The sequence below is a fragment of the Ipomoea nil genome, unplaced genomic scaffold (assembly GCF_001879475.1).
Source record: "Ipomoea nil cultivar Tokyo-kokei standard unplaced genomic scaffold, Asagao_1.1 scaffold0666, whole genome shotgun sequence".
In the NCBI taxonomy this organism is placed as follows: Eukaryota; Viridiplantae; Streptophyta; class Magnoliopsida; order Solanales; family Convolvulaceae; genus Ipomoea; species Ipomoea nil.
Window position 1 is genome coordinate 1,492,983 of NW_017617094.1, and position 27,873 is coordinate 1,520,855.

A 27,873-nucleotide genomic window follows, 5' to 3' on the forward strand; every position below is an offset into this window, starting at 1 on the left:
CAAAATACCTAGGATGAGCTAGGAATTTGTTTTCCTAATTCTCAAGGAAAACTTTTTCCAATGGAAAATGTTTTCCATCCAACCAAACAACATAAAACATCATTTTTCTTCACTTTATGGAAAATGTTTTCCATCCAACCAAACACCCCCTTAAATTATGGCAAATTACAACTATATGTTATATTAATATAATAAAAGTATAAATATAAACTTTTCATTTAATGTATGACAATATAAATTATTTTAGTGTAGGAATACAATTTGGTGTAAATGTGTTGGAGATGAAAAAATTTGATGTAAGAATATGCCGGAAATATTCCTTTTGGTGCAGAATTGGAGGGTTTTGGGTTGGAGATGATGGACACCATACGTAAAACATTCACCAACCGGACCATTGCAACACAAACTCAAAATTGGGCAAAACAAAAATGGACAAATGTGGTTCGGAACGCGTTTCGAACATGCGTTATTCACTTCGCCGGAGGCCGGCGCTGTACCTGTAACTAAAACGCATGTGGCAGTTGCGTTTAACGTATAATACATCAAACGCATCTGGTAATTGCGTATTACTGTATATACTCTCGGAGTCCATATATAATCACACATCGCCGGACCCCGGCGGCTATCGGTATCTTAAACGCATGCGACAGTTGCGTTTAACGTATAATACATCAAATGCATCTGGTAGTTGCGTATTACTGTATATACTCTCGAAGTCCGTATATAATCACGTCGCCTGACCCCGGCAGCTACCAGTATCTTAAACGCATGCGGCAGTTGAGTTTAACCTATACTACGTTGAACGCATTTCGCAGATGCGTATTATTGTATACTACAAGTATAGTTCAGACGCATTCCCTAAATGCGTCTGAGGTATACGATACCTCAAATGTAAGTCATACTTGCGTTTGAGGTTACCTCTAAAAAAAAATATTGACAAGGACGTTTGGGATAGACCTAAAACGCATGTCCCAAACGTCCTTTACATATTTTAGTCAAAAAAATGAAGACAAACATTTTGGAAAATGCATACTCCTATATGCATATTTCAATCATTTTTCAAGATGTTTACTCCCTACAAATCATGTATCATTTCCCTATGAGTTTTACTCCTTCATTTATACTCCCTGAGATGACAAATTAGAATTGATTATTTTTATCATATAAATTCATAGAAAAATGTCTATATTAAAAACATATAAGAAGAAATACAAGTTAAAATTTAAAATAGAAGTACACCAAATATTTTCCTTTTCCTATATACAATAAAAATAAGTTTTTCCTCCTTCAAATTTGTACTCAGTTGAATATTCTTGCATGTGTTGTCATCGGTCAAAATAATGAGAAAGTGCTGTTGACACGTAAGAAGAAGTTCGGCCGCCATTGCATTTCTCCTAACAGATATTATTAATGAAGGTGCCGAGTTTACTTTAATGATTCAATTTACCGTCGTTAAAAAATTTAAGATTCAAATTTTACGTTCATAATGTGAAAATTATGTTTAAAGTGAAAAGATCCCTTGTACACACGATGCATCAATAGTTAACTCTGTCTACTAAACTATTGAGTCATAATAATTACCTCAGATTAAATGTTTGGTCGAGGCGGAATGTAAATCCTTAGGATTTGAGATTCAACTTTTGAGATAAGAAGATATTATTAATGGTGGCGCCAAATACAAATATCCCACGCTCTCTCTCTCCCTTCATTATCCGCCACTCGTCTTCCCCAAACTCAAACTGCACATTCATGGCGGCTTTCACTTCTTCAACCCAACTCCTTCACTATTCCTCAATCCGGACATCGTTTCGTCTCCGAACAAGAAAATTCTCGTCGTCTTCCCACCCTCAAACTAGGATCAGAGCCAAACCCAGTCCTCCGATTGCCGCTAATCTAGATGCGAAAGAGGAGGATATAGTTATAGTGGGAGCGGGGATTGCTGGGCTTGCAACTGCAGTTTCGCTTCAGAAGCTTGGGATCCGAAGCCGGGTGCTGGAGCAGGCTGAGTCTCTGAGGACTGGTGGGACCTCGCTCGGCTTGTCCAAGAATGGGTGGAAGGTGTTGGACGCCATTGGAGTCGGTAATAGTGTCAGACCTCACTTTCTTGAAATTCAAGGGTAAGTCCTTTCTATACCACCAAAACAGGCTAGCTAAGTTTACACACTATTGGTACTATTGACTCAATAATCACAATATTACAATTTTGACTCTCGTGTATTTTATAATCAATATTTTGGTCCTTCAATTGTTTTTCAACTGTCAATATGGTTCCTAAATTTCAATTTCAACTAATTTGATCCTCGAATTATTTAAAATTTCGTCAATTAAACCATTTTAGAAACCAAAATGGTGATTTTCACATTTTTAAAATTTCGTTAATTTGATCTCTAAAAGGGTTTAATTGACAAAATTTTAAGCAATTTGAGAATCAAATTTTCTATCGAATTGACAATGTTGACATCCCACTAACTCCAATTGAACAAGTTTACACATCATAATTTTATCAATGCATGAAAACTTCTAAAGAAATTTGTAAGTTAATTTTTACTATATCATTATAACAATATCTATTGTAACTATATATTTTGAATTATTTATTATCATCCTCTATTTACAGGAATTGTAACAATTGTCATTGACAAACTCTCAAAACAATTTGTCTCAACAACGAATGTAAATTAAAAAAAAAATCAATGATTTTATTATTGTTGATGAAAAGTATGTACGCTACTTTATTACTCTTATTAAATTAAATAAATTAGTAGATACAACAAAAAATAATACATATGCATTTAATTAATTTAGAACTAGATGTCTATAATGCCTTTATTTTAAAAAATTATTCATTATAAAAAAAAAAAGAAGAGATATAATTTCATTATTTATATTATCTTTATTTTCTACAATTCAAAGATTCATTACCTTCAAATTTATTAATTTATTATATATTCACTACATTGTCCATTGCCTTCTTTTTACATTATTATCTTGTAATTAAATATCAAAGTTATAGTACAAAATATGTTATATATATTTATTTACCAAGTATTTTATACACGATGAATCCATCTATATATGCTACCACCAGTAACCCAATTGCACATGACACACTACCAATAAAAAAATAGGACATGTACTGAAGATGAAGACAATGACAATGCTACCCAAAAGAGAATTAAGAAGAATTAGAGAAATTTAAACCAAAATTAGTATTTATCATTTTTAGATTAGTATTTAGACTAGCGTTATTACAAAATTGTAAATATTTATTTTAGTGACAATAAAATCAATCGCTCATATATTATCTTGCATTTATATACTTTAAATTACCAATTTAAATAAACAAATTCAATATTTATTTACCTATGCATGAACATCTCTGATATAATATTGCATTGATATACTTTGAAATACTTATTTAAAATAATTATTGAGCATTATTTCATTTGCGCAAAGCACGTAAAAAAACTAATATACATAATAAAGGTACTATACGTGAAAGTAACCTATTGATTATCTTGGTCCATTATCAAAAACCATCAAATTGTAGTCATTGACACTAAAAATGACCTACACCCATTAAAAGATTGTTATTCAAATGTAATAAAAACAATCATCCTTGTTAATCCGAGGAATAAAGTTGTCACTTTGTTAAAAATAAGTATAATGAGTATTTTGTTGGAGGATTGTTTTGGTTCACCCAGCTCGTGTGACACTATTGTGCAAAGTAAGTAATACTGGTGGTTTGGACTTGTCCTTACCCTTAATCTAAAAGAACAAAATTGTCACTTTGTAAAAAGAATTAAAAGATGAAAATTAGCCATGCCCAAAATAAAGTCACTAAGGGGCATCCCCCAATAATTGTAGTTTTTGAAGAGTTTTTGCATTAGGAAGAAGAAGATGTGAGGAAAAAGAAAAAGGGAAAAAAAAAAAAACAAAACAAAGTTGAAAAGCATCATTAACGCGCACGACGGGGCGCTGGGTTGCGCTTCACGCAACCAGGATAAAAAAAAATTAAAAAAAAAAAAAAAGAGATTTTGGTGAGTCTCACAAGTCTGATAAAAATCAATGTCTTGTAGGGAGATTTTTTTTTTTCTCTCTCATCACCCTCTTTCCTCCACATAAGCTTGCTTTCTCAAAAAACCACACCACAAACTTCTAATGGTGATGCTCTAAATATGTATCAAGACCAAAATTACAATTTTTCATTGTTTGGGTTGTCGTTGTATGACACCTCATGCAAAATTTTTTAAAAATTATTAAGTCCAACTATTCAGTACCATCTCCCATTCTAGACTTAACGTTGACTAGAACAAATAAAATTTGTTGTTTTTAGCTTGTTGATTGTAAACATAACTTGAACTTGAAATTTCAATGGTCATTATTATTGTAAATACATTCTAAGCATTTGAAAAGTCATATTGTAAAATGTATTAATTTGACAATAAACCGACTTTTTGATAAAACCAGAAATATAATTAAACCATTCTAGACATTATATTATCAGCTAATAGTACATAAAACAAAGCGAGAAATGGACAATATCGCATTCAATACGACCTGTCCTAGAAATGAAATCCCTAGCAAGAAAAAGAGTTATGAATAGAGGAAACTAAAAATCTGCCAACAACATGGCTTATTGTGTAACAAAAACCTGCTATAATAACATATGCTTAGCTTCATTCTAAGACATCAAAATGTAGTTAACTTAACTAAATACCCCAGTTTCTCTACAGAGTCTCACATTCAAAATTTGTATGTTTAAACATTGGTCCAAGTTTCAGCAGCTTAGGCACAACCACATTGCTCCTGAGAGAACAAACAAGTGGATTATCACACTGCAAGAATGCTCCTGCAACATATGCCTTAATGGTTAATGGGAAAATCCTTGGCCACCTCTCCCTTTCATACTCTCTGAATGCCTCTTCCACAGAACCATTCTTCTTCTTGGACTTGATTGCCTCTGCAAGCTTCTTGGACAGAACTATGGAGTCCTCGAGCGCTGAGCGCACAGCACGCGGCACACCCCCTGCCCGAGATTGGGTTTCATGCATTGCCCACCAGCACAACCCTCCCGGAAGAAGCGGGAGGGCTTATCGCTGGCTACAGCCAACGATCAACGAAGGGGCTTCTTATAAGCGTCTCGTCTGGGATGTGGTTTATAATGTTTAGTAACTCGGGTGACATTAGATCTGAACACATGGACGGACAGAATCCATTCTTATTTCGCGCCTGGGCGAAGCATTCGCACCTGAGTGCGATTATATATATATATATATATATATATATATATATATATATATATATATATATATATATATATATATATATATATATATATATATATATATATATAGAGAGAGAGAGAGAGAGAGAGAGAGAGAGAGAGAGAGAGAGAGAGGAAGGTTCAAGTGCGGCAGTGCACTTAGGTGCGGCGGTGCGGTTAATTGTAGGCCTTTAGATTAGATAAATCCAATGAATCACATTCATCAAGGCTTTTCCGATATTTTCGCGCACGTTCTCACACTACGCCTGCAAGGTTAAAGTCGTCATTGGGCACCAGAATATATCAAATCATAGTGTTGTGTGTTTTATGTTTGTTATTGGTGCATTATTAACCTTACTGTGGTGTATTTGAGGATTCGTGTTGGTGCCAAGTTTAGGTGCGCCCGCGCCTTCTCATGCGGTCAGTGCGGTCGTGTGTGTGTGTGCGCCGCTCCCGTCTCGCCCCGTTGCCATCTTTACGCTCTCTGAGTGCCTGATGGGCGCCTAACGATTTTCTTAATCATGGCTGCTGATTGTAAAAAGAAGTTTGATAAATTAGTTGTTTGTTAATAGTTGATTACATGAAAAATAATTTTTTAAAAAAGTTGATCGAAAATCCATTTTGAGTAATTCTTTTAAATTTTAAGGTTTTAAAAGAAAAAACTAATTAATCAAATAATTAATAGTAGTTAAATAAGTGAGATTGATAAGCTAATTATGTTACCAAATAGAAATACGCGTTTAAAAGAGGTAGCGATATGATTCATAGCTTTAATTAACATCATCGATGACCTACACTTGAATCTCCAGAAACTGGGTTCTGACATTATTGCCGACTCCAATGGCGTCCAACACCTTCCACCCATTCTTGGACAAGCTGAGAGAGATCCCGCCAGTCCTCAGAGACTCAGCCTGTTCCAGAACCCGGCTTCGGATCCCAAGCCTATGAAGCGAAACTGCAGTTGCAAGCCCAGCAATCCCGCATCCCACTATAACTATTTCTTCTTTCTTTGCATACTCTAGGTTAGCGCCAATCTTCAGAGGACTGGGCTTGGCTCCGATCCTAGTTTGGGGCTGGGAAAACCACGATGAGAGTGTTCTTCTTCCAGTTGTTCGGATTGAGGAACCAAGGAGTGGGGTCGAAGAGGTGAAAGCCATGGATGAATGTGCAGTTTGTTTTGAGTTTGGGGAAGACGAGGAATGAAGGGAGAGAGGGTGGGGTATTTGTATTTGGCGCCACCATTGATATATAGCAGTTTAGTTTGGGAGAGTTCGCGGGTAAAATCACTAGTTCAGTAGGAGTATTTGAAAGAAGAGATCAAAGTTTGAATTTGTATTTGAAGTTTGAATTTGTATTCGCTGGGCTCTCCAAGAGAGAAAAGACAAACCGAAGGCAGAAACTCATGAAGGACAACAAGGTAACTATGGATGGCGTAGGAAACTTTGTGGAGTACAGACCTTATGAAGAAGGCAGTGGAAAACGTTTTGAGGGTTGCAATGTCCCTATCTGGCTGAAGACAAAGGACAATCACACTAGACAACATCACATAAGCACCCAAAACGAAAGAATCAAGAGACAAAACAGAGAACTATGGGAGAAACACGAAGAAGAAGCCCGAAAGAGAGAGCATGAACTGGAGGAAAGAGAAAGAGTAAAGAAGCTTATTGAAGATCTCACGAAAGTAAACAAACACTCTGAGCATGGTGTCATCTACAATGCAGCTTTCAAAGTGCATGCCGAGTCTGGAAAAAGCTACAAAGAAGGAATGAATTCCTTCGAACTCATCTCATGGTGGAAGGCTGGAATAATTGCAGGAGCAAACATTCGCGAGGCTTACAACAATTACATAAGTCTCAACATTCGAGGAAAATACGAAGATCTAGTCAAGACAAATCCAATCAAGATCTTCAGAGAACGAATCAACAAGGAGATCGACACCGACAGAATGCTCAAACAGCAAGAGGAAAGGGACATTCGTGAACGAAAAGAAGCTAAGCTACATAAGTCGAATCTTCTAGATATGTAAGATGCTCTTCTTTATGTCTTTCTTAAAAAGTTTTTGTAATGATCTTTATCCTTATATAAAGTACTCGTTGTTACACATCTCGTGTCACTTGTCTGAGTTACTTGTCTTTGTCTTACTTATTATTTGCATTTATCTAGAAAAGACTTGTAAACTCTCGAGTATGGCTGACTTGTAATAGAAAATCCGTTATGAAACCTTTTATCAGCCTTATAAGAAGAGTATAGGTTTTGGCATCATCAAAAAGGGGGAAATTGTTAGGAACACTTGTATTAGGATTTTGATGATACCAATGTAACCTAGGAAGTAGACCCCTAACCGTTATTACTTTCAATCGCCGCTTTCGTCCTAGACGAAAGTTGCCATAACTCACATGTAATTCGTGTTAAGCTAGTCACACACACGAAGACGAGTTGTGCTTAGTTGTTAGGGTTATCAAGACTAAAGAAGACACGAAGCATGAAGCAACTGCAACGAGAGTTTACCAGGAGTTGTCATTGAGTACGAAAGGACAGTCTTATTGATGACAATCCTTCAAGACATTCCTTCTCATGAATAGCAAGAAGAATGTCTCCACTGTCTGACTTGACAACATCCTAGGAACAAAAGGACCTCAACTTGTGGGACACGCATACCAAGGAACATTAAATGAAGATGTACTATTTCCTGAAGCTAAAGGACAAAACCCTAAGGCTCTCTATGCCATCAACGGCTACAAGGTACAACCTCATTAATGGAGCATTTAATGCGGGAAGCTCCCCGGTCCTTACCCACTGGACAATAGGTTTAAAAATTCATCTCCCTCCAACGGATGAATTTTTCCTCACCTATATAAACCCACCTTCACCAACTAAGAAGGTGCTGGTTCTTATCACTCGATCTATCTATAAGAAAAAGCTCTTAAACGCTCTCTGCTCTCTCAAGCTTTTGTGAACCAGTGTTAAGGTGCAAAGATACTTGAAGAAATTCATTGGTACTCATCTTACACCTTAAAGAAGTCTTGCAACTTGTACGAAGCAAACATTCCTCATCAGCCAAGAATTCATCACGTTGGAGAAATCAGAAATCATATTCTACCAACCTCAACTCTGAAGAAGACGTTGATAGAGGCGGAGTAAACTCGCGGAGTTGAAAAACCTACAAAGGCTGTCCGGCTTAGTGATCAAGGAAGTCTTTGTGTAATTGTACTAACGAGTGGTAGTGCAATCCTTCTATAAGTTGTGGAAGAAGAGTGGAGTAGGTAAAGTTGGCCGAACCACTATAAAAACTCTCGTCTCCTTATCCTCTCATTTACTTTATTCATTTCCTGCATCATATCATTTCTCATGAAAGTTTCCTAATAACGAGAACCCGTGCAAAGCAAGTAAACGAACTTAACATTTCCGCTGCACCAAAACACCGAAAGGTTGTTTTTCGGCAAAACACGAAAAGAGTTTATTCACCCCCCCCCCCCCCCCTCTAGACTCTCGCTACAACTCTACCGGGACCAACAAGTGGTATCAAAGCTAAATACCTTGAACGGTAAAGGCTTTGCATTTACTGCCTGGTAGATCCCTTATCAAATCTCTGAAAACTTGCATTTTTCAGCTTTGCACAAACTCTTTTGCAAAATGGAAAAGGATCATGCTAACCGCTCTAAGTAGCTTGCTTTTAGCCTCTCAAAATTTGATGACTGGAAGATAAGAATGCAGGCCCTCCTCTGCTCCATACATGACGAGATGTGAGACGTCATAACAACTGGACCAATCACAGTCATGATGGCGAACACACAAGCCGCAGCTCAAGGAGCCGGTGCTGAGCAGATGATACCGAAGCCAAAAGATCAATATACCTCAGAAGAAAGGACAAGGGCAAACCTGGACAATGTAGCACGAAACATCCTCTACAACTCCCTCGACGATTCTTTGTTCCCCAGAGTCCGAAAATGCAAAAATGCCATGGAAATATGGAACGTTCTGATGAATCTAGGAGAAGGTTATGAACAGGAAAAGGATAACAAACTGACTGTGGCTATGAAGAAGTTTGAAGACTTCAAAATGTTGCCAAATGAAACGATCATGGACATGGAACTAAGGTTCACCAGACTCATGGGAGATCTGTCAGATCTCGGGAAGGAACTGACTAAGAAAGAAAAGAATCTGAAGATTCTTTGTGGTCTGCCAAAGTCTTGGGAAATGAAGGTCATCGCAATGAGAGACAACCGAGACATGAAAACGACGAGCACAGCTAAGATTTTCAATGATCTTAAGGCGTACGAGTTTGAACATGAACCGAAAGATGTCGAAGAATCAGAAACGAGAAATGTAGCTCTCGTGGCCAACCAACAAGCAACAACATCTAACAAGTCAAAATCTAACTCTTGTGAATTTTTATCTGATGAACAGTATGCCCTATTTGTTAGGAAGATGAAGAGGTTCATGAGGAAGAACAACTTTCAAGACTCTCATCGTTCGGGCCACCGAAAGCAACACGAAAGTTCACCTCAAACCTCAAAGCCAGAAAATTCAGACTCGCAATTGCTGTGCTACAACTGTCGGAAACCAGGACACTTCAAGGCCAACTGTCCTCACCCAATAGTAAGCAAACATCAAGACAGCAACGCTACCAAAAGCCCATCCAAGGAGACTGGAGAGAGATACAAAAGAAATGACACGCCGGAATCATCAAGCTCCAGAAACGAAAGAAGAAGAAAGGCTATGGTAGTGAACGAAACTCCTGATACTGTTGAGGCCGAATGCAGTTCCTCAAGCTCAAGTTCAGACGACGAAAGCACTAAAGAGGAAAAAGGACTGCTATGCCTGTTCAGCCAAGAGTCAAAAGATCTATGCCTTATGGCTGACGAGGATGAGGACGAACAAGTCATATGGTATGTTGATAGTGGATGCTCAAGACATATGACTGGTGACAAAGCAATGTTGAGCAACTTCAAAGAAGTAGATGGACCTAAAGTCATATTTGGAGGAGAAAACAGTGGCAAGACTCGTGGAAAATGAGACATCATCAAACAGGGAATAACCATACAAGATGTATCATATGTTGATGGACTAAAGTTCAATCTCCTAAGCACAAGCCAATTTTGCGACAAAGGCTACAAAGTCGAATTCTCTAAAAACGAGTGTAAAATCATGAACACGAAGAATGGCAAGACCGCGTTAACTGGTCAACGAAAGAAAAATATGTACGTAATCTCGTGGAATTCTTCTAATGCTAACATTTGTTTTGTGGCTAAAAGCAATGAAGATCTCAGTCAAGAATGGCACAACAAGTTGAGTCATCTAAATCTGAAAACAATCAACAAACTTGCGAAGAAAATTCTTGTGAGAGGACTACCTGAAGCATCCTACATAAAAGACAAAATTTGTGAAGCGTGTCAAAAGGGAAAACAAATCAAATCATCCTTCAAGTCCAAAGATGTGGATGCAAACTCTCGTTCATTAAGTCTTCTACACATGGATCTCTTCGGACCAGTTGATCCAGCAAGTCTAAGTGGAAGAAAGTATACTCTCGTCATAGTAGATGATCACACGAGATATACTTGGGTGCTTTTCTTGAAGAAAAAGAACGAAACAGAAGTCGTTCTCCCCAATCTCTTGAGGCAACTTCAGACAGAAAAAGAAGTCAAAATCATTCGGATAAGATCAGATCAAGGAACTGAGTTTGTAAACAAGATCATAAAAGAATTCTGTGCACAGAATGGAATCTTTCATCAACTCTCGTCAGCACAAACTCCTCAACAAAATGGAGTAGCCGAAAGGAGAAACAGAACCCTGAAAGAAGCAGCACGAACTATGATCGCACATTCAGGCTTACCAAAGCGATTTTGGGCCGAAGCCATAAACACAACATGCTATACACAAAACAGATCCTTAATCAACAAATCTTACAACAAAACCCTATATGAACTATGGAAAGGTAAAGTACCAAGTATTGGTTATTTTCATGTCTTTGGTTGTAGGTGCTTTATTCACAACAATGGAAAGAATCATTTGAGAGCCTTTGACGAAAGAGCAGACGAAGGATTGTTCATGGCTTATTCCTCAGTAAGCAAGGCCTTTAGAGTCTTAAATAAACGAACGATGGTAATTGAGGAATCTATTCCAGCTGGTATTGAATCATCAAGTAATCCACGTCAAAACTCTCAATCAAATGAAGAAGAGGTTTCAGATGATGAAGAAGATATATTAACTTCCTACATGAAATATCAGTTGAAGATCTCTGAGCCCGAAACTAAAACACAAGAAAATGTCAACGTACAACAAGACACTCCTGATGTTCAAGCACCTTCCGAACTTATGATCTACGTTCAGCTTCCTTATATTCCTGAAATGGATGCACAAAATCAGCTAAATACTCTTGAACCCGATCTTAGATGGTTAAGAGATCATCATCCGGATCAAGTGATTGGAAATGTTCAAGAAGGTGTACGAACAAGAGCCTCTCTGCACGAAAATATGATGGCTTGTTTCCTATCACAAATAGAACCCAAGTCCATAGAAGAAGCCTTAAGTGATCCTGACTGGGTAATAGCCATGCAAGAAGAGCTTCATCAGTTTGATCGAAATGATGTGTGGGAACTTGTGTCGAGACCAACACATCAGAATGTTATTGGAACGAAATGGGTTTTTAGAAACAAAATGAGTGAAGATGGGCTCATTGTTATGAACAAAGCCCGTCTTGTTGCTAAGGGGTATTGTCAAGAAGAAGGAATCGATTTTGATGAAACCTTCGCCCCCGTAGCTAGACTTGAAGCCATACGAATATTCCTAGCCTTTGCAGCTTACAAAAACTTCAAAGTCTATCAAATGGATGTCAAAAGTGCATTCCTAAATGGGCTTCTTGAAGAAGAAGTATATGTTGATCAACCGCCTGGTTTCGCGGTTAACAATGAACATGAAAAAGTCTATCATCTCAAAAAGGCTCTTTATGGATTAAAACAAGCTCCACGAGCTTGGTATGATACGCTCTCACACTTTCTTATCAATTGTAGTTTCACGAAAGGAGCTGTAGACAAGACACTCTTTCGTATAAAAGATGATGACCATATTCTTCTAGTACAAATCTACGTTGACGACATCATCTTCGAGAGCACGAACCCCTAACTTATGTGAGAAGTTCTCAAACCTTATGCAAGGTAAATTTGAAATGAGCATGATGGGAGAACTAAACTATTTTCTAGGATTGCAAGTAAAGCAATGCTCAGATGGAATTTTCATTAGTCAAGCCAAATATACCAAGGATTTAATCCGAAAATTTGGGATTGATGGAAAAACATCTGTCAAAATTCCTATGAGCACATCCCTTAGAATGGACATTGATAACGAAGGAAAAGATGTGGACCAGAAAAACTTTCATGGTATAATTGGATCTCTTCTATACCTAACAGCAAGCAGACCTGACATTTCGTTTGCTGTTGGTGTATGTGCAAGATTTCAAGCTAAACCGAAAAAAGTCACTTGAGTGCAACTAAAAAGATCTTAAGATATCTTAAAGGGACGCAAAGTGTTGGACTTTGGTACCCGAAAGAATGATCTTTTGATCTTGTTGGTTATTCGGATGCCGACTTTGCAAGATGTCGAATTGATAGAAAAAGTACCTCAGGAACTTGCCAGTTCCTAGGGGGAAGACTTGTGTCATGGTTTAGCAAGAAACAACATTCTATTGCTACCAGTACGGCTGAAGCCGAATACATAGCAGCTGGAAGTTTTTGTGCTCAAATTCTATGGATGACACATCAATTGAAGGATTATGGCATAAATGCACGAGAAGTGAGCATTAAGTGCGATAACACGAGCGCAATTGCCATCACACATAATCCTGTTTTACATTCACGAACTAAGCATATTGATATCAAATATCATTTCATTCGTGATCATGTAGAAAGAAAGGACATATCTCTTGAGTATGTCAACACTGATGATCAACTTGCGGACATACTCACGAATCCCTTAAGTGAGGCGAGGTTCTCTACTCTAAGACATGAAATAGGAATGATTGAGATGACATAAAGCCTTGAGAATCAAATCTGCAAAGATTCTCATAATATTCCTCGGTGCTCTACCCAAAAGATTTCAATCTTTATCACACGCAAGGTCTCTATAAAAAGAGGTACATGTTATCATCAGATTCTCATAATTAACAAGAGATCTAGTTTTTGTCTTTGTGTGTGCAGATATGAGTACAGGAAGCGAAACGAAGACAACGATCACCGAGACAAGAAAGGAAGAAACCGAAATTTTCCATGACCCACTAGTGAATGAGGAGGATCTGAACAAATTCCGTGCATACTCTCAGCACATACAAAACATTCTACGAGATCCAACGGAGAATGAATCAAGAGAGTCATTTCACTCCGTCGGCAATACCATAGGGTATGCAAAGGAAGATAGCGTGTTGGAACGAAGTGATAGTTTTGACTATTCACCATCAAGCACTCCTCCAAAAATGCCATCTCCTCTCAAATCCACAGCTAGCAGCAAAAAGAAAAAGGAATGAAAACCTCATTGGGCCATAAGGATAAGTTGTGCTTTTGTTATCTTTAAATATATTTCGTTTCTTAAATGAATCATTTCAATTTCTCGTCTCTCACGAATCTTCTGATAACGTCTTTAACACGAAATAAGGCATCAGTATCCAATATATTATAACAAGATTCGCACGCAACATTTGTGCCTATAAATTGGAATCTCTCTTCATAAACCTCACTCACACATTCAGTTCTTTAGTGAAAAAAGCTTGCAGGAATGAATAAAGGCAAAGGAAAAATTGATGAGGCCGAGAGAAGAGCCATTCGTCTAGATCATCATCTCCAGGAAGCCAGCAAATTACCCAACGCCACTATCATCAAGCTGGAAGAAGACGGTGAAAGGGTCAATGTGACATACTCTATGCCCAACACAGCAACACTTAGAGAAAAAGAGATACAGGACAATATTGTCAATGAATCTCAGGCAAAGAAGGCATACCACTTGGAACAAGCCAAACGGCTTGCCAACGAAAGGATAATGATGTTGAAAAGCGCCAACAAGCACTCAACGAATCCACCCACCTTTCGTTGGTACCCCATTCCTGAAGTTCCACAACAAAGTGAAGAAACTTATGAAGACTTCACTTTGGTTCACTCTCAGTCACCTACTAACTCGAACATGACTACCCTCTCTCTAGAGGAACTGGACGAATATGCGAACAAGGCTAATTTGCCTGATGTGACTGATGAGTTAACTCGTGTAGAGCTTCACGTGCCCTATCGCTTTATCTGAATGTTGCTTGTTTTATTTATATGGCTTGGAATACCTCTGCACGGTTCCTTTCAATGAAATTATCTGCTTTTATTGCTGTTACTAATTGCTCTTTTGACCTTGAATCTTTAATGTCAGATGATAACTTTCGGGTCAAAGATGAAATTATGTCATAAAGCATTATCTCTTAATTGTCTAAAAAATGACAATGAATGCATAAATCTAAATGCCTATTGGCTCTACAGGAACCATAGGCTCTCCTAATGGTTAACCATTGGATAAAACATTAATTCTCATCTTGAATTGCTATAAAAGGAGGACATTGGTTTTGCTCAAATGCATCCCTCCCTTCTCAAATGGCTCCCAAAGTCTCAATCACCAAGAAAGTATCAAGAAGAACCCGAGCTCATCCAGAAAAAGGTGAACAAGGTAGTCATAATCCTGGCAATGATCCTATTAATCCTCTGAACATTTCAACCGATTCAGAAAGTGAGGATTTTGATGAACTTATCAAAAGAGCTGCTGATGAAGATGCCAGATCTTTTGATCCCAATGAGGAACCCCCTCTGATTGTTAAAAAGGGATTTCTCTCCCTAGAAGCCTAGAATGATCATACTATGGATAAAGACCTTCGGGAGTTCTGGAGAACCTACAACTGCAAGACTGAGCTTGTAGGTTACATTGAAGGAGAGTCTGATGAGGAGAAACAACTGTGTTCAAAGAAAAACTCCAAAGGCTCTAAGGGCGAGTCTAGATCAAAAGGGAAGGGTGTTGGTCCCAAAAGAGGTAAGGTGAAATTCTAGAGGGGGGGGGGGGGGTGAATAGACTTTCAAACTTTTCCGCACAGCACAACAATTGCTAAGCCAGAGATAAACCAAAACTCTTAACTAGATTGTTAGAGTATGGTTCACAGCGGAATTAAATAAACATAAAGTGTGTGTGAGATTGTGTGAGCAGTATATCTCGTGTAGAGAAATTAAGTAAAGAGCAGTATGTAAAGAAAGCAGTAAAGAACACAAGACAATTATAGTGGTTCGCGAGGTGGTGTAATCCTCCTACTCCACTTGCTCTTATCTCCAAGATAAATTCACTATATCCACCACTTCTTGGTTCCAAGATACAATGAATTTCCGTAATCTAGTGCTTTGATCACAAAGCCCGCACTAATCACGCCCAGTGACACCACACTGCTGCTTCGGGTTTCACGTCGCCGCGCTACTATCCCAGGATTTCACGACTCCGCATTACTTTCCCCCGTCTTCCACACTCCGGTAGAAACGTATCCCGTGATCTAGTGCTTTGATCACAAAGCCCGCACAAATCACGCCCAGTGCCTCCGACACTGCTGCTTTGGATCTCACAGCTCCGTGTGACAATCCAGGATTTCACAGCTCCGTGCTACTTTCCTCCCTTTTCTTGTTTTGCTCCAAAACAAGTGTTGTCTTGCTTCCAACTTCTGAGACTCTGTAGTTGATCTTCAATGATGCGCAGGTCTCTTTGATGAAGATAAACACTGTGGAATGATTTCTCTTGAATGCTCTGAGTATTTTGAGTGTATCAAGTAAAGCACTTGATTTTTATGCTCTGCTTTGCTCTGTTTAAGAACTCTCAGAATATTTTTCTCTTAAAGCTCTCTGAGTTCTTTTTCTTTTCTCACTTCTCACTTGAAGATTTTTGGTATGCTCTGTACCAAAATGAGATTTTTGCTCTATGCTCTATTAAGCTCTTTTTTCGTGTTTTCTGCTCTTGAGTTTGTGAGTTCGTGTTTTTCAAGTCTTCATATCTTCATCATTTTATAGCTGGTAATTAGGATCTGTCCGTTGGAAAGAGACGATCTCATTTTTGAAATCTTGTATCTTCTTGTCAGAGATCTTATCTTATCTTCTGCAAAGTTGTCAGAAAGGATAAGCTAGCCGTTTGAGAGCTTGAACTTCATGCGAATGGTTTCCCAAACTTCATCTGATATTCCTCTGGTTTTACGTTGAGTGGAAATATCTGGGTGTAGAACGGCTTCTCTGATTAGCTCTGAAGTGGTCCTTGTATCTTTGGGATTTAAAAATATTCTTCAATTTAATCCCACACTAGTTAAACTAGTATTTTTCCTTGAAAGAATATTTTCACTGTGAGTTCATCTTCATCTTCTTCATTCTCACGTCTGGGTGTTCTCAGACTTCAAACTAGTTGTGAACTTCCTCCCAATTTGAATTTCTCCTTTGTAATTGACACCCAATTGCAATTGACTTGTAATTGGCACCCAATTTGAATTTCTCCTTTGTAATTGGCTCCCAATTGACTTTGATTTGTAATTGGCTCCCAATCTATTCCTGGTGCTTTCAATTGCTTCCCAATTTGAATTATTGACTTTGACTTTGAAATTGGCTCCCAGACTTCTCCTGGTATTGAATTTCATCTCAATTCAATTTGATCTCCATGTCTTCTTTGAATCGGTCCCCAATTTGAAATTGCATCCCATACTACAACCTCAATTATTGACTTTGACTTTGAAATTGGCTCCCAGACTTCTTCTGGTATTGAATTTCATCTCAATTCAATTTGATCTCCATGTCTTCTTTGAATCGGTCCCCAATTTGAAATTGCATCCCATACTACAACCTCAATTGGCTCCCAATTTTAATTCTACATTGGCTCCCATCTTGAATTGATTCCCTTGTGAAACTTGCTCCCAATTTCAATTTCTCTTAAACTAGCTCTCAATTTCAATTCATTTGAACTAGCTCCTAATTCCAATTGCTATGAAATCGGCTCCCAAGTGCAATTGCATCTCAATTGCCACCCAAGTGAAATGCATCTCAATTGCCACCCAAGTGAAATACTAGCGCCCAACTCCATCAGACTTAATTAATTTTGGCTTCTCAAATTTTACCTTGTAAAATTATTGATGGTGAGATTCAAACTTGAGCCATTTCGCATAATACATTAGGCATCTTCCACTTCGTCCGTACAGCTTATTGGTTAAATCTCCAATCATATTTGATGTACTCATTTCTTTCCATAGATGCTTGATCTCCAAGTTTAATTCATGCATTCTTCCAAACTTAATTTTCTTTCACGAAAATTCTTCTGGGATATCTTTTTGAGTAGCATCGACGTGAATATCATATCTTTCAACTACTTCTTTAATTTGTCATTTTCTCCAGACAAATTCTTGATTTTCGGCTTGATATCTTCTTTCTACTATTTTCAGGTATCTTCCTCTGTTTTTCTCTATTGCAAAATAAATAATTTCCTGATCATGGTCTTAGACTCTACTACACCTATAAAACAAAATTGGGGGATCTACAAATACATATTTGGCATATCAAAACCATTACACTTTATTCCTAACAATTTCCCCCCTTTTGATAATGCCAAAACCTATACTCAGTCATTGGCTTTAAGTCTTTGAAAAATAATCATTTTGCTCAATTTTATTTGACAAAGCCAAGATGAGTTTAACAAATGGTTTTCTAGACACAATCAAAAGTAAACTTGTGAATTAATTTTTAGACAAGCTCCTAAATGCATCTTGAATTATTATTTTTTTGATCATCGTCATTTTTTATTTTTATGTGCGTTTGACATTCCTTGTCTTTTTAATTCACGATGGTCTAATTACAAAAGACAAATAAATTAGAAACTCAAAATATACCATAGGAAGTTATTATTGAGATTTTTTGAATATTTAGAGAAAAACGCAACAGAGGTTCGAAAATAGCGAAAACATCAGTTTTAAGAGATTTTTCAGATTACCTTCTGGGTTTCTTCACTCCCATGTCTTTCTTCAAAATTTCCTTGACATGTTCTCTGAGCTTGAAGAAATCATCTTTGAACTTTGCATTCTGAAATTTCTTTGTAAGTTGCCTGGCCATGTAATATCCAAAAGCTTCTTTGATATTGTTGCCCAGAAGAACTCCGGTTTCCCACCATAAGACACATTCTTCGAAGCTTCTTTCTTCTCCAAGATTCATGCCCATATATCCAGTGAAATCTCTTAGTTCATACCACATCTCGGTTCTTTTCCTTTTGCCTTCTTCTTCGTTATTCTTCTCCGAGATCCATTGGGCTTGATCGGCTGCAGGCCATTTCTTGATCATGCTTGGTAGATTTTCCTTAGTCCATATTGTTGTCTGAGTGGCGGTACCTTTAGAGCAATCAAACCAGCCACGAGTTTCAGCAACTTTCGATGTACTCGTACCAAGACTAGGATTCGCGAACTGAGCAAAACCAATCTGAGATGGTCCTTGTGAGGATTGTCCGCGGCTTCGGCCTCTACCTTGAGTCGATATTACTGGCTGTTGTTGGCTTCCAAGAATAAATTCTTGTTGTTGCAAAGCCAAGTGACTGAGAATTTCTTCCCCCCTTTTGGCGTTATCAACAAAAAATGCAAGGGTTTTACAATCTCGGTCTTGGTTTGCCTTCATAGCTTCAACACTATTGTGTGTTTCAATAGAAATAGTTTGTACATTTTCCAGCTTGTTTGTTGCAACTGTGAGCTCAACTTCAAGTTTGTTGATTCGGCTTTCTTGATCTTGAATCGCCTTGACTTGTCGCAAGTGGCGTTCGTTGTTAATCTTTTCAGCTGCTTCACGTTCCTTCTTCATGAGCTGAATCACTTCAAGTAAGCCTTTTGTCAATTCTCCTTTCAAGATTCTTTCTTCTTTGTCAATCTGAGTCTTCAAAATATTTTGATGCTCCATTAATTCCTTCAGATTGACTCGTACATCCATGTGTTTTTGTTCTAGCATTTGATTTTGTTCAACCAATTTTTCTCCAATTGTTTGACAAACAACATCACTGGATTCGGCCACTTTTGCAAATAGAGATGAAAATATGCCATCATCTTGATCATCCATCTGCACAAAGTTTTGAGGGGATCCGAATGGACTTCTATTCGGATCTGTGAGAACAACTGTATCAATAAGTTGCATCCCTTCTTCTTCAGGTGATTCGGCTTCTTGATTGAGATCACCAATTTCTTCTTCTAAGACTTCTGTTCTCGTGTAATTGTCTGCAAATAAATCTTCATTTTCTAGAACAGGGTCCACGATAGGCATGGTAGACTCGGTATGGTGTGCTGGCAATACACTGGATAAATCCTCTATGATTTGTAGTCTACTCGCAGCAGCAACTTCTACTGCAACTTCCACTGGTATATTTCTTATTCTTTCTTCTGACACTTCTCCTCTTAATTCTTCTCGTACTAACACTTCGGCTTCATTGGATCCCACAAGTTGTTCATTGCACTCCATATTCACATTAATTGTTGTGGGGGTCAGATCAGATATTAATAAAGAAGCATCATGGACTTTCACAGGTATGTCCATATGATTTTCAGTGCTCATGATTGGTACATCAATGAGTGCCGTCCCTTCAGTTCTTTCATCAAAAATTTCATTATCCACAAGAGATGTATTACCTGGATAATGATGTGTGTCATAGACTGACCTTTGTAGAGCTAACTGAAGTGAAATTTCATTATGTCTTTCTTGTTCCGCTATACGGCCTTGAGCCGTACTACCTCCCTTTATTGGTGCTTTTCCTTTTTGTCTGGCTGCCTTTTCGTGTAGCTTCATGTGATAAACTTGATTTAAATCCATGTTGAGTGCATCTAGTATCACGTTCGTTCCACACCATTTCAAGGAAAAATCTTCACTCCGTATCAAATCTGGGGTGATTTTTGACATGAAAGAATGATATCTTTCAAGTTTCCATTCTCTCCAAGTTTGCACCATTATTAATTCTCTTAGCAGCTCCGGATCATCTTGAATGAGAGCTGAGTCAAAGACTATAGGTCCTGCACTTCCTTCGGCTGCAGATTGACTCGAGAGTCTTCGTTGTAGATCATTAGAAACTTGCACATCAACTCCTGCAAATTCCATTCTTGTTGTATCGTCAACTCCTTCGGCCAACATGTTCGGTTCGGCATATTTGAGTGGAGCAACAGTCATAGCCGTACTGATGGCTTCTTGATCTCTTCCGGACCGATTACTTGATCCAATTTGATTACTTGAGGCTGAGATAGCTTTGCTGCTTCTCATTCTTGAGCTTTGAGGTGTCTTTGAACTTGTAGAACTCCCACCTTCTTGTCCTCTTCTCTGGCTTGACCTTTTTCCAAAATTTGGGCTGAATTTTCTGAAGAGTGCTCTGTAAATTCCAATATTTTTGTGTTTTCTCATTGGAATTGTCTTCTTCCTTAGCAGTTCTCCAATGATGAGACCATATCCAACATTTTGATAGAAACGGTCCACCACAGTAGGTTTCTTCATTGGTTTGGCAGCATGCACAAATATAACCATCTTCCTGTAGATAAATTTTGCCCATTTGAATTTTATCCCTTTCATAATTCCGTCCATCAGGCACACTGTTGATGCAGTCAAATCTTCAGTACTTCCCAGTTTGTGTTCAAGAATCTTGTAAATCATGTCCACCAACATCTCATATTCAAACTTCAATACATTCTTATGAGCGAATACATCAGAGAAAATTGGAGCCGTAGGACCAAGAATCTCGTTCCAAAAATTTTGAACAACATAGCTGTGAGATTCTGGCATTATCTGAGATTCAGGAAAGCTGAAGCACTTGTGTATGTCGTTCTCAGTGATCGAAACTTCTGATCCTCCAACTCTAGATTTAATTGAATCTTTTTCCACGACTGCATGTAGATAAAATTCGGCTACATCTTCTTCAAAGGTTCCAAAGTAGTTGTAGGTGAAGAAATCAAACAGTCCGCAGTCTTTTAAAGCTTGAAGAATTTTCTCGGTCGTGTCCTTGTCGGTAGAACCTAGTTTGAAAAACTCAGGGTTGAGTACCATCCCATTAGTCACTTGTTGCGAGAGGGCTAGGATGGGATCGATTTGCTTTCTTGCAGATTGAGCCATGATGATCAGATCGATAGATAGAAGGGAGATAATTTTTGAGAGAGAGAGTTTTCTGATATTCTAAAGGTCTTGAAAGAGTTTTTGAGAAATAAGTGAGGAGTTTATATGAGGAGGATGACTCGAAGGGGCTTTTCGGATTTAAGAGAGAGAAAAGAGATTTCTCAATTGTACCCTTTGGTTGAGGTGTGTCGATTGGGTGAGTTTAGGGTAGATGAGTCATCTGATAGAGGGTGTTACGAGGAAAGAGAAAATATCATCATTAGCAGACAAGAGCATTTAATGCTCACACCTCTTTAGAAATACCCAATGCACGTAAGGTGTAGAGGGTGGAGATTTGAAGAGACACTTAGGAAGGATTTGGGTTCTGATCTCCTTGAGATTTGTTTATGGGGATCGATTAAGAGAGTGATTTTTCTGATAGGCGAGATGTGGCTGTCGATTGAGAGAGAGAGTAAATCTGTTTGGAAAGATTTGATCTAAGAGAGGATTATGAGGGGAGGTTTAGGTTGGGTGGAGGTTTAGAAAGGGTAGGAGTTTATGGGTGGAGGTTTGATGCCCAATTAAACTCTTATTTTCCTCCTTTATCTCCTGATTTCCTTCTCAAATTCGTGTACCACAAATATAATCTCATTCAAACATCTCGTTAGTAGCATAAATAACATCCATAAATAATTAATCACACATACCAATATATATTAATCATATACACGGTAGCATTTGTGAGCTCATTTTTTATTAGGCAATTATCTTTAGAAAATTCTACAAGATAACCTTTATCACAAAATTGACTAGTGCTCAACAAATTAAATTTTAAGCCTTCAACGAAAGAAACATCTTCAATCTTTAATCCATTTTTCTTGATTATGCCAACTCCTTTTGTAATTCCATAATTTTGATTTCCACCGAATATAACTTTTGGTCCATCGATTTCTTTGAAATTCACTAGATATGATTTATTTCTAGTCATGTGGCGTGAGCAACCACTATCGATGTACCAAACATCCTGCAAAAAAGATTAATTAACTTTAGGTACCCATACTTGCTTGGGTCTTTTACTGTTAGTGATTTTTGGTAACCAAACCCACCTTGATCTTATTGAATTAAGATGAGGCGATTTGTAACCATTTGAGACACGATAATCATAACTCACATTAAAAAATATATTTGGCTCCGGATTTTGAAAAACATTTTTATATTTTGGCACCTGGGAAGAGGATTGTTGCTTTGGTCTATAAAAAGCATTACATCTATTACACAACCAATCCTTTTGAGTGGGATAAAATCTCCCAACTCTATTTCTAGAAAAGCTTCCCTCTTTTCTATGAAATCTTTTTGCACTTTACTCTTTGGCATATCTTTGCTTGAAGAATTTTTGTTGCTTTGCTGTATTATTGAATTGTTTTGGCCTTTCAACATTCAACTTTGCTTTTTCATGATAGCCAAGTCCTTGTCTCATTGTGCTATTCTGACTTTTAACAAATTTTACCACTTGAACTTTATTATTTAAAGTAGTAGTAGAATTAGTCAGATTTTGAGGGGTTTGAGAACACGTGGAGTCATAACCGATTCCGGTTCTATCTCCTAATGGCTTTTGCATGCTCACCATCTTATCTATTATTTTAGACGAATTAGTGAACGTAGCAATAGTTGCCCGAAGGTTTGTTCTCTAACCTCTCTTGCTTTACACTCTTCTTGAAGATGAATATTTTCATTCTTCAATTTACTCACTTCAAGTAAAGCATCTTGCAATTTTTTATTCATTTCTTCTTTTTCAAGAATTAGAATATTATTGCGCTTCTTGAGTTGAGGATGAGTGAGCATAATTTCTTGACATTCTCGCATTAGATTGTCAATAGATTCACGAGAAAAAGAAGAATTAACAGAATTGAAAGAATTAGATGTTACATCTTCTTCCTCTGCTTCAAGAGCCATATGACAATCTTCACTTGTACTCAACTCAATTGACTTGCATACTAGCGTCGTATCATCATCCGAATATGATCTTTCATCGCTTGATGATGATTCCTCCGAATCACCATTTTGCTTTCGGATTTGTTCGGCTTAGATTCAACATTTTTACCTTGATACTTGATAACGATCGGATATGGACAATTTATTTTAAAATGTCCAGGTTTGCGGCAATTGTAGCACAAATTGTTGTTTTCTTCAACTTTTTATTCTTATGTTATGCGAGAGATGAATTTTCCACGAGTAGAATTTTTGTTGTCTCCTTTTCGCATAAACCTTCTAAACTTTTTAACAAAAAGAGCAAATTGTTCGTCAGTCATAAAATCAACATTATTTTCTACTGACCTGAAGGTTGATGGTTGTTCGGCCATTAGAGCAGCATTTCGAGCTTCATGAACATCATCATCTTTGGTCTTCATTTCGAACTCATATGCTTTTAGATCACTAAATAATTTGTCTGTAGACAACATTCTTAGATCTCGGTGATCGCGCATAGCCGTAACCTTCATATCCCATGCTGATGGTAAGCCTCGTAGGATTTTGAGATTAATTTCTTTTTGGATAATATTTTTGCCAAGATCACTAATCTCTCCAAGAACTTTGATCATTCGAGCTTCCATGTCTGTAACACTTTCATTTGAGAGCATTTTGAAATCTTCAAACTTCTTCATGGCGATTGTGAGCTTATTATCCTTTTCTTGTTCATCTCCTTCGCCAATCTTGATGAGAGTTTCCCATATTTCTTTAGCAGTAGCACACTTTCGGATCTTCGGAAATATTGTATCATCAACGGCTTTGAATAGAATATCCTTGGCAATATTGTCAAGATTATTCCGCGTTCTGTCATCCGATGTCCATTCCGATTTTGGCTTTTGTACGTACTGTGGAGCATCCGGGGATATAACAAATGCTGTATTGACTTTTAATATTTCGATAGAGCCAGTGGAAATAACTTCCCACATTTCATCGTGTAAAGCCGATAAGTGTACCTGCATACGAACTTTCCAATCATCAAATTTATCAAGTGAGAATAATAGATTTTGAGCTAAATATTTCTTCATCATCATCACGAAAGATATGAAAGATTAATCCAATTCACACACTTTTTAGAATGGATCAGCCTAGCAGTCAAAAACAGTTAACCCAGTTAGGCAACGTGTTTTAATCCCAAAGGTTGGTATAAACTGACTCAAATAGGCTACAGGCTCTGATACCAATTGTTGGTCCCAAAAGAGGTAAGGTGAAAGTCTAGAAAGGGGGGGGGGGGGGGGAGGTGAATAGACTTTCAAACTTTTTCGCACAGCACAACAATTGCTAAGCCAGAGATAAACCAAAACTCTTAACTAGATTGTTAGAGTATGGTGCACAGCGGAATTAAATAAACATAAAGTGTGTGTGAGATTGTGTGAGCAGTATATCTCGTGTAGAGCAATTAAGTAAAGAGCAGTATGTAAAGAAAGCAGTAAAGAACACAAGATAATTATAGTGGTTCGCGAGGTGGTGTAATCCTCCTACTCCACTTGCTCTTATCTCCAAGAGCAATTCACTATATCCACCACTTCTTGGTTCCAAGATACGATGAATTTCCGTGATCTAGTGCTTTGATCACAAAGCCCGCACTAATCACGCCCAGTGACACCACACTGCTGCTTCGGGTTTCACGTCGCCGCGCTACTATCCCAGGATTTCACGACTCCGCGTTACTTTCCCCCCGTCTTCCACACTCCGGTAGAAACGTATCCTGTGATCTAGTGCTTTGATCACAAAGCCCGCACAAATCACGCCCAGTGCCTCCGACACTGCTGCTTCGGATCTCACAGCTCCGTGTTACAATCCAGGATTTCACAGCTCCGTGCTACTTTCCTCCCTTTTCTTGTTTTGCTCCAAAACAAGTGTTGTCTTGCTTCCAACTTCTGAGACTCTGTAGTTGATCTTCAATGATGCGCAGGTCTCTTTGATGAAGATAAACACTGTGGAATGATTTCTCTTGAATGCTCTGGGTATTTTGAGTGTATCAAGTAAAGCACTTGATTTTTATGCTCTGCTTTGCTCTGTTTAAGAACTCTCAGAATATTTTTCTCTTGAAGCTCTCTGAGTTCTTTTTCTTTTCTCACTTCTCACTTGAAGATTTTTGGTATGCTCTGTACCAAAATGAGATTTTTGCTCTATGCTCTATTAAGCTCTTTTTTCGTGTTTTCTGTTCTTGAGTTTGTGAGTTCGTGTTTTTCAAGTCTTCATATCTTCATCATTTTATAGCTGGTAATGAGGATCTGTCCGTTGGAAAGAGACGATCTCATTTTTGAAATCTTGTATCTTCTTGTCAGAGATCTTATCTTATCTTCTGCAAAGTTGTCAGAAAGGATAAGCTAGCCGTTTGAGAGCTTGAACTTCATGCGAATGGTTTCCTAAACTTCATCTGATATTCCTCTGGTTTTACGTTGAGTGGAAATATCTGGGTGTAGAACGGCTTCTCTGATGAGCTCTGAAGTGGTCCTTGTATCTTTGGGATTTAAAAATATTCTTCAATTTAATCCCATACTAGTTAATTTAACTAGTATTTTTCCTTGTGAGAATATTTTCACTGTGAGTTCATCTTCATCTTCTTCATTCTCACGTCTGGGTGTTCTCAGAGTTCAAACTGGTTGTGAACTTCCTCCAATTTGAATTTCTCCTTTGTAATTGACACCCATTCTCAGAGTTCAAACTGGTTGTGAACTTCCTCCCAATTTGAATTTCTCCTTTGTAATTGACACCCAATTGCAATTACTTCCCAATCTATCTTCCTCCCCCCAATCTATCTTCCTCCCAATTTGAATTTCTCCTTTGTAATTGACACCCATTCTCAGAGTTCAAACTGGTTGTGAACTTCCTCCCAATTTGAATTTCTCCTTTGTAATTGACACCCAATTGCAATTACTTCTGGTTGTGAACTTCTTCCCAATTGCAATTACTTCCCAATCTATCTTCCTCCCAATTTGAATTTCTCCTGTTCCTGGTGCTTTCAATTGCTTCCCAATTTGAATTATTGACTTTGAAATTGGCTCCCAGACTTCTCCTGGTATTCGCTTCCCAAGCAATTTGAATTATTGACTTTGAAATTGGCTCCCAGACTTCTCCTGGTATTCGCTTCCCAATTTGAAGACTTCTCCTGTTCCTGAATTATTGACTTTGAAATTGGCTCCCAGACTTCTCCTGGTATTCGCTTCCCAATTTGAAGACGGTATTCGCTTCCCAATTTGAAGACTTCTCCTGTTCCTGGTGCTTTTGCTTCCCAATTTCTTCCCGGTATTCGCTTCCCAATTTGAAGACTTTGAATTATTGACTTTGAAATTGGCTCCCAGACTTTGACTTTGAAATTGGCTCCCAGACTTCTCCTGTTCCTGGTGCTTTCAATTTCTTCCCGGTATTCGCTTCCCAATTTGAAGACCAATTTCTTCCCGAATTATTGACTTTGAAATTTGAAACTGGTGCTTTCAATTTCTTCCCGGTATTCGCTTCCCAATTTGAAGACCAATTTCTTCCCGAATTATTGACTTTGAAATTTGAAATTGGCTCCCAGACTTTGACTTCCCAATTTGAAGACTTTGAATTAATTTGAAGACTTTGAATTATTGACTTTGAAATTGGCTCCCAGACTTCTCCTGTTCCTGGTGCTTTCAATTGCTTCCCAATTTGAAGACTTTGAATTATTGACTTTGAAATTGGCTCCCAGACTTCTCCTGTTCCAATTTGAAGTGCTTTCAATTGCTTCCCAATTTGAATTATTGACTTTGAAATTGGCTCCCAGACTTCTCCTGGTATTCGCTTCCCAATTTGAATTATTGACTTTGAAATTGGCTCCACTCATTTCAATTGCCACCCAACTCCATCAGACTTAATTAATTTTGGCTTCTCAAATTTTACCTTGTAAAATTGTTGATGGTGAGATTTGAACTTGAGCCATTTCACATAATACATCAGGCATTTTCCACTTCATCCATACAGCTTATTAGTTAAATCTCCAATCATATTTGATGTACTCCTTTCTTTCCATAGATGCTTGATCTCCAAGTTTTTTTTTATTATAAAGAAGGGGGATACCCTACATATACACATTATTTACCTCAACTAAGGTTTGAACCTTACACATCCCACTTAGAGGAGTAACCCGATACCAATGGACTACAAGTCACTTGGTGCTTGATCTCCAAGTTTAATTCATGCATTCTTCCAAACTTAATTTTCTTTCACGAAAATTCTTCTGGGATATCGTATTGAGTAGCATCGACGTGAATATCATATCTTTCAACTACTTCTTTAATTTGTCATTTTCTTCAGACAAATTCTTGATTTTTGGCTTGATATCTTCTTTATACTATTTTCATGTATCTTCCTCTGTTTTTCTCTATTGCAAAATAAATAATTTCCCAATCATGGTCTTAGACTCTACTAGACCTATAAAACAAAATTGGGGGATCTACAAATACATATTTGGCATATCAAAACCATTACACTTTATTCCTA

The 27,873-nt window shown here is 37.8% G+C and overlaps 1 protein-coding gene across 1 annotated transcript in view; it reads left to right on the plus strand.

The window, feature by feature from the left end:
* Positions 1 to 1,672: 1,672 nt before the first annotated feature.
* The window catches only part of LOC109174883, a 34,488-nt gene continuing 8,287 nt past the window's right edge, over positions 1,673 to 27,873 (plus strand). Inside the window, exon 1 of the mRNA XM_019324125.1 lies at positions 1,673 to 2,117. Coding sequence (XP_019179670.1) covers positions 1,750 to 2,117 — 368 coding nt within the window. The 5' untranslated portion in view covers positions 1,673 to 1,749. The remainder of the gene's footprint in view (positions 2,118 to 27,873) is intronic.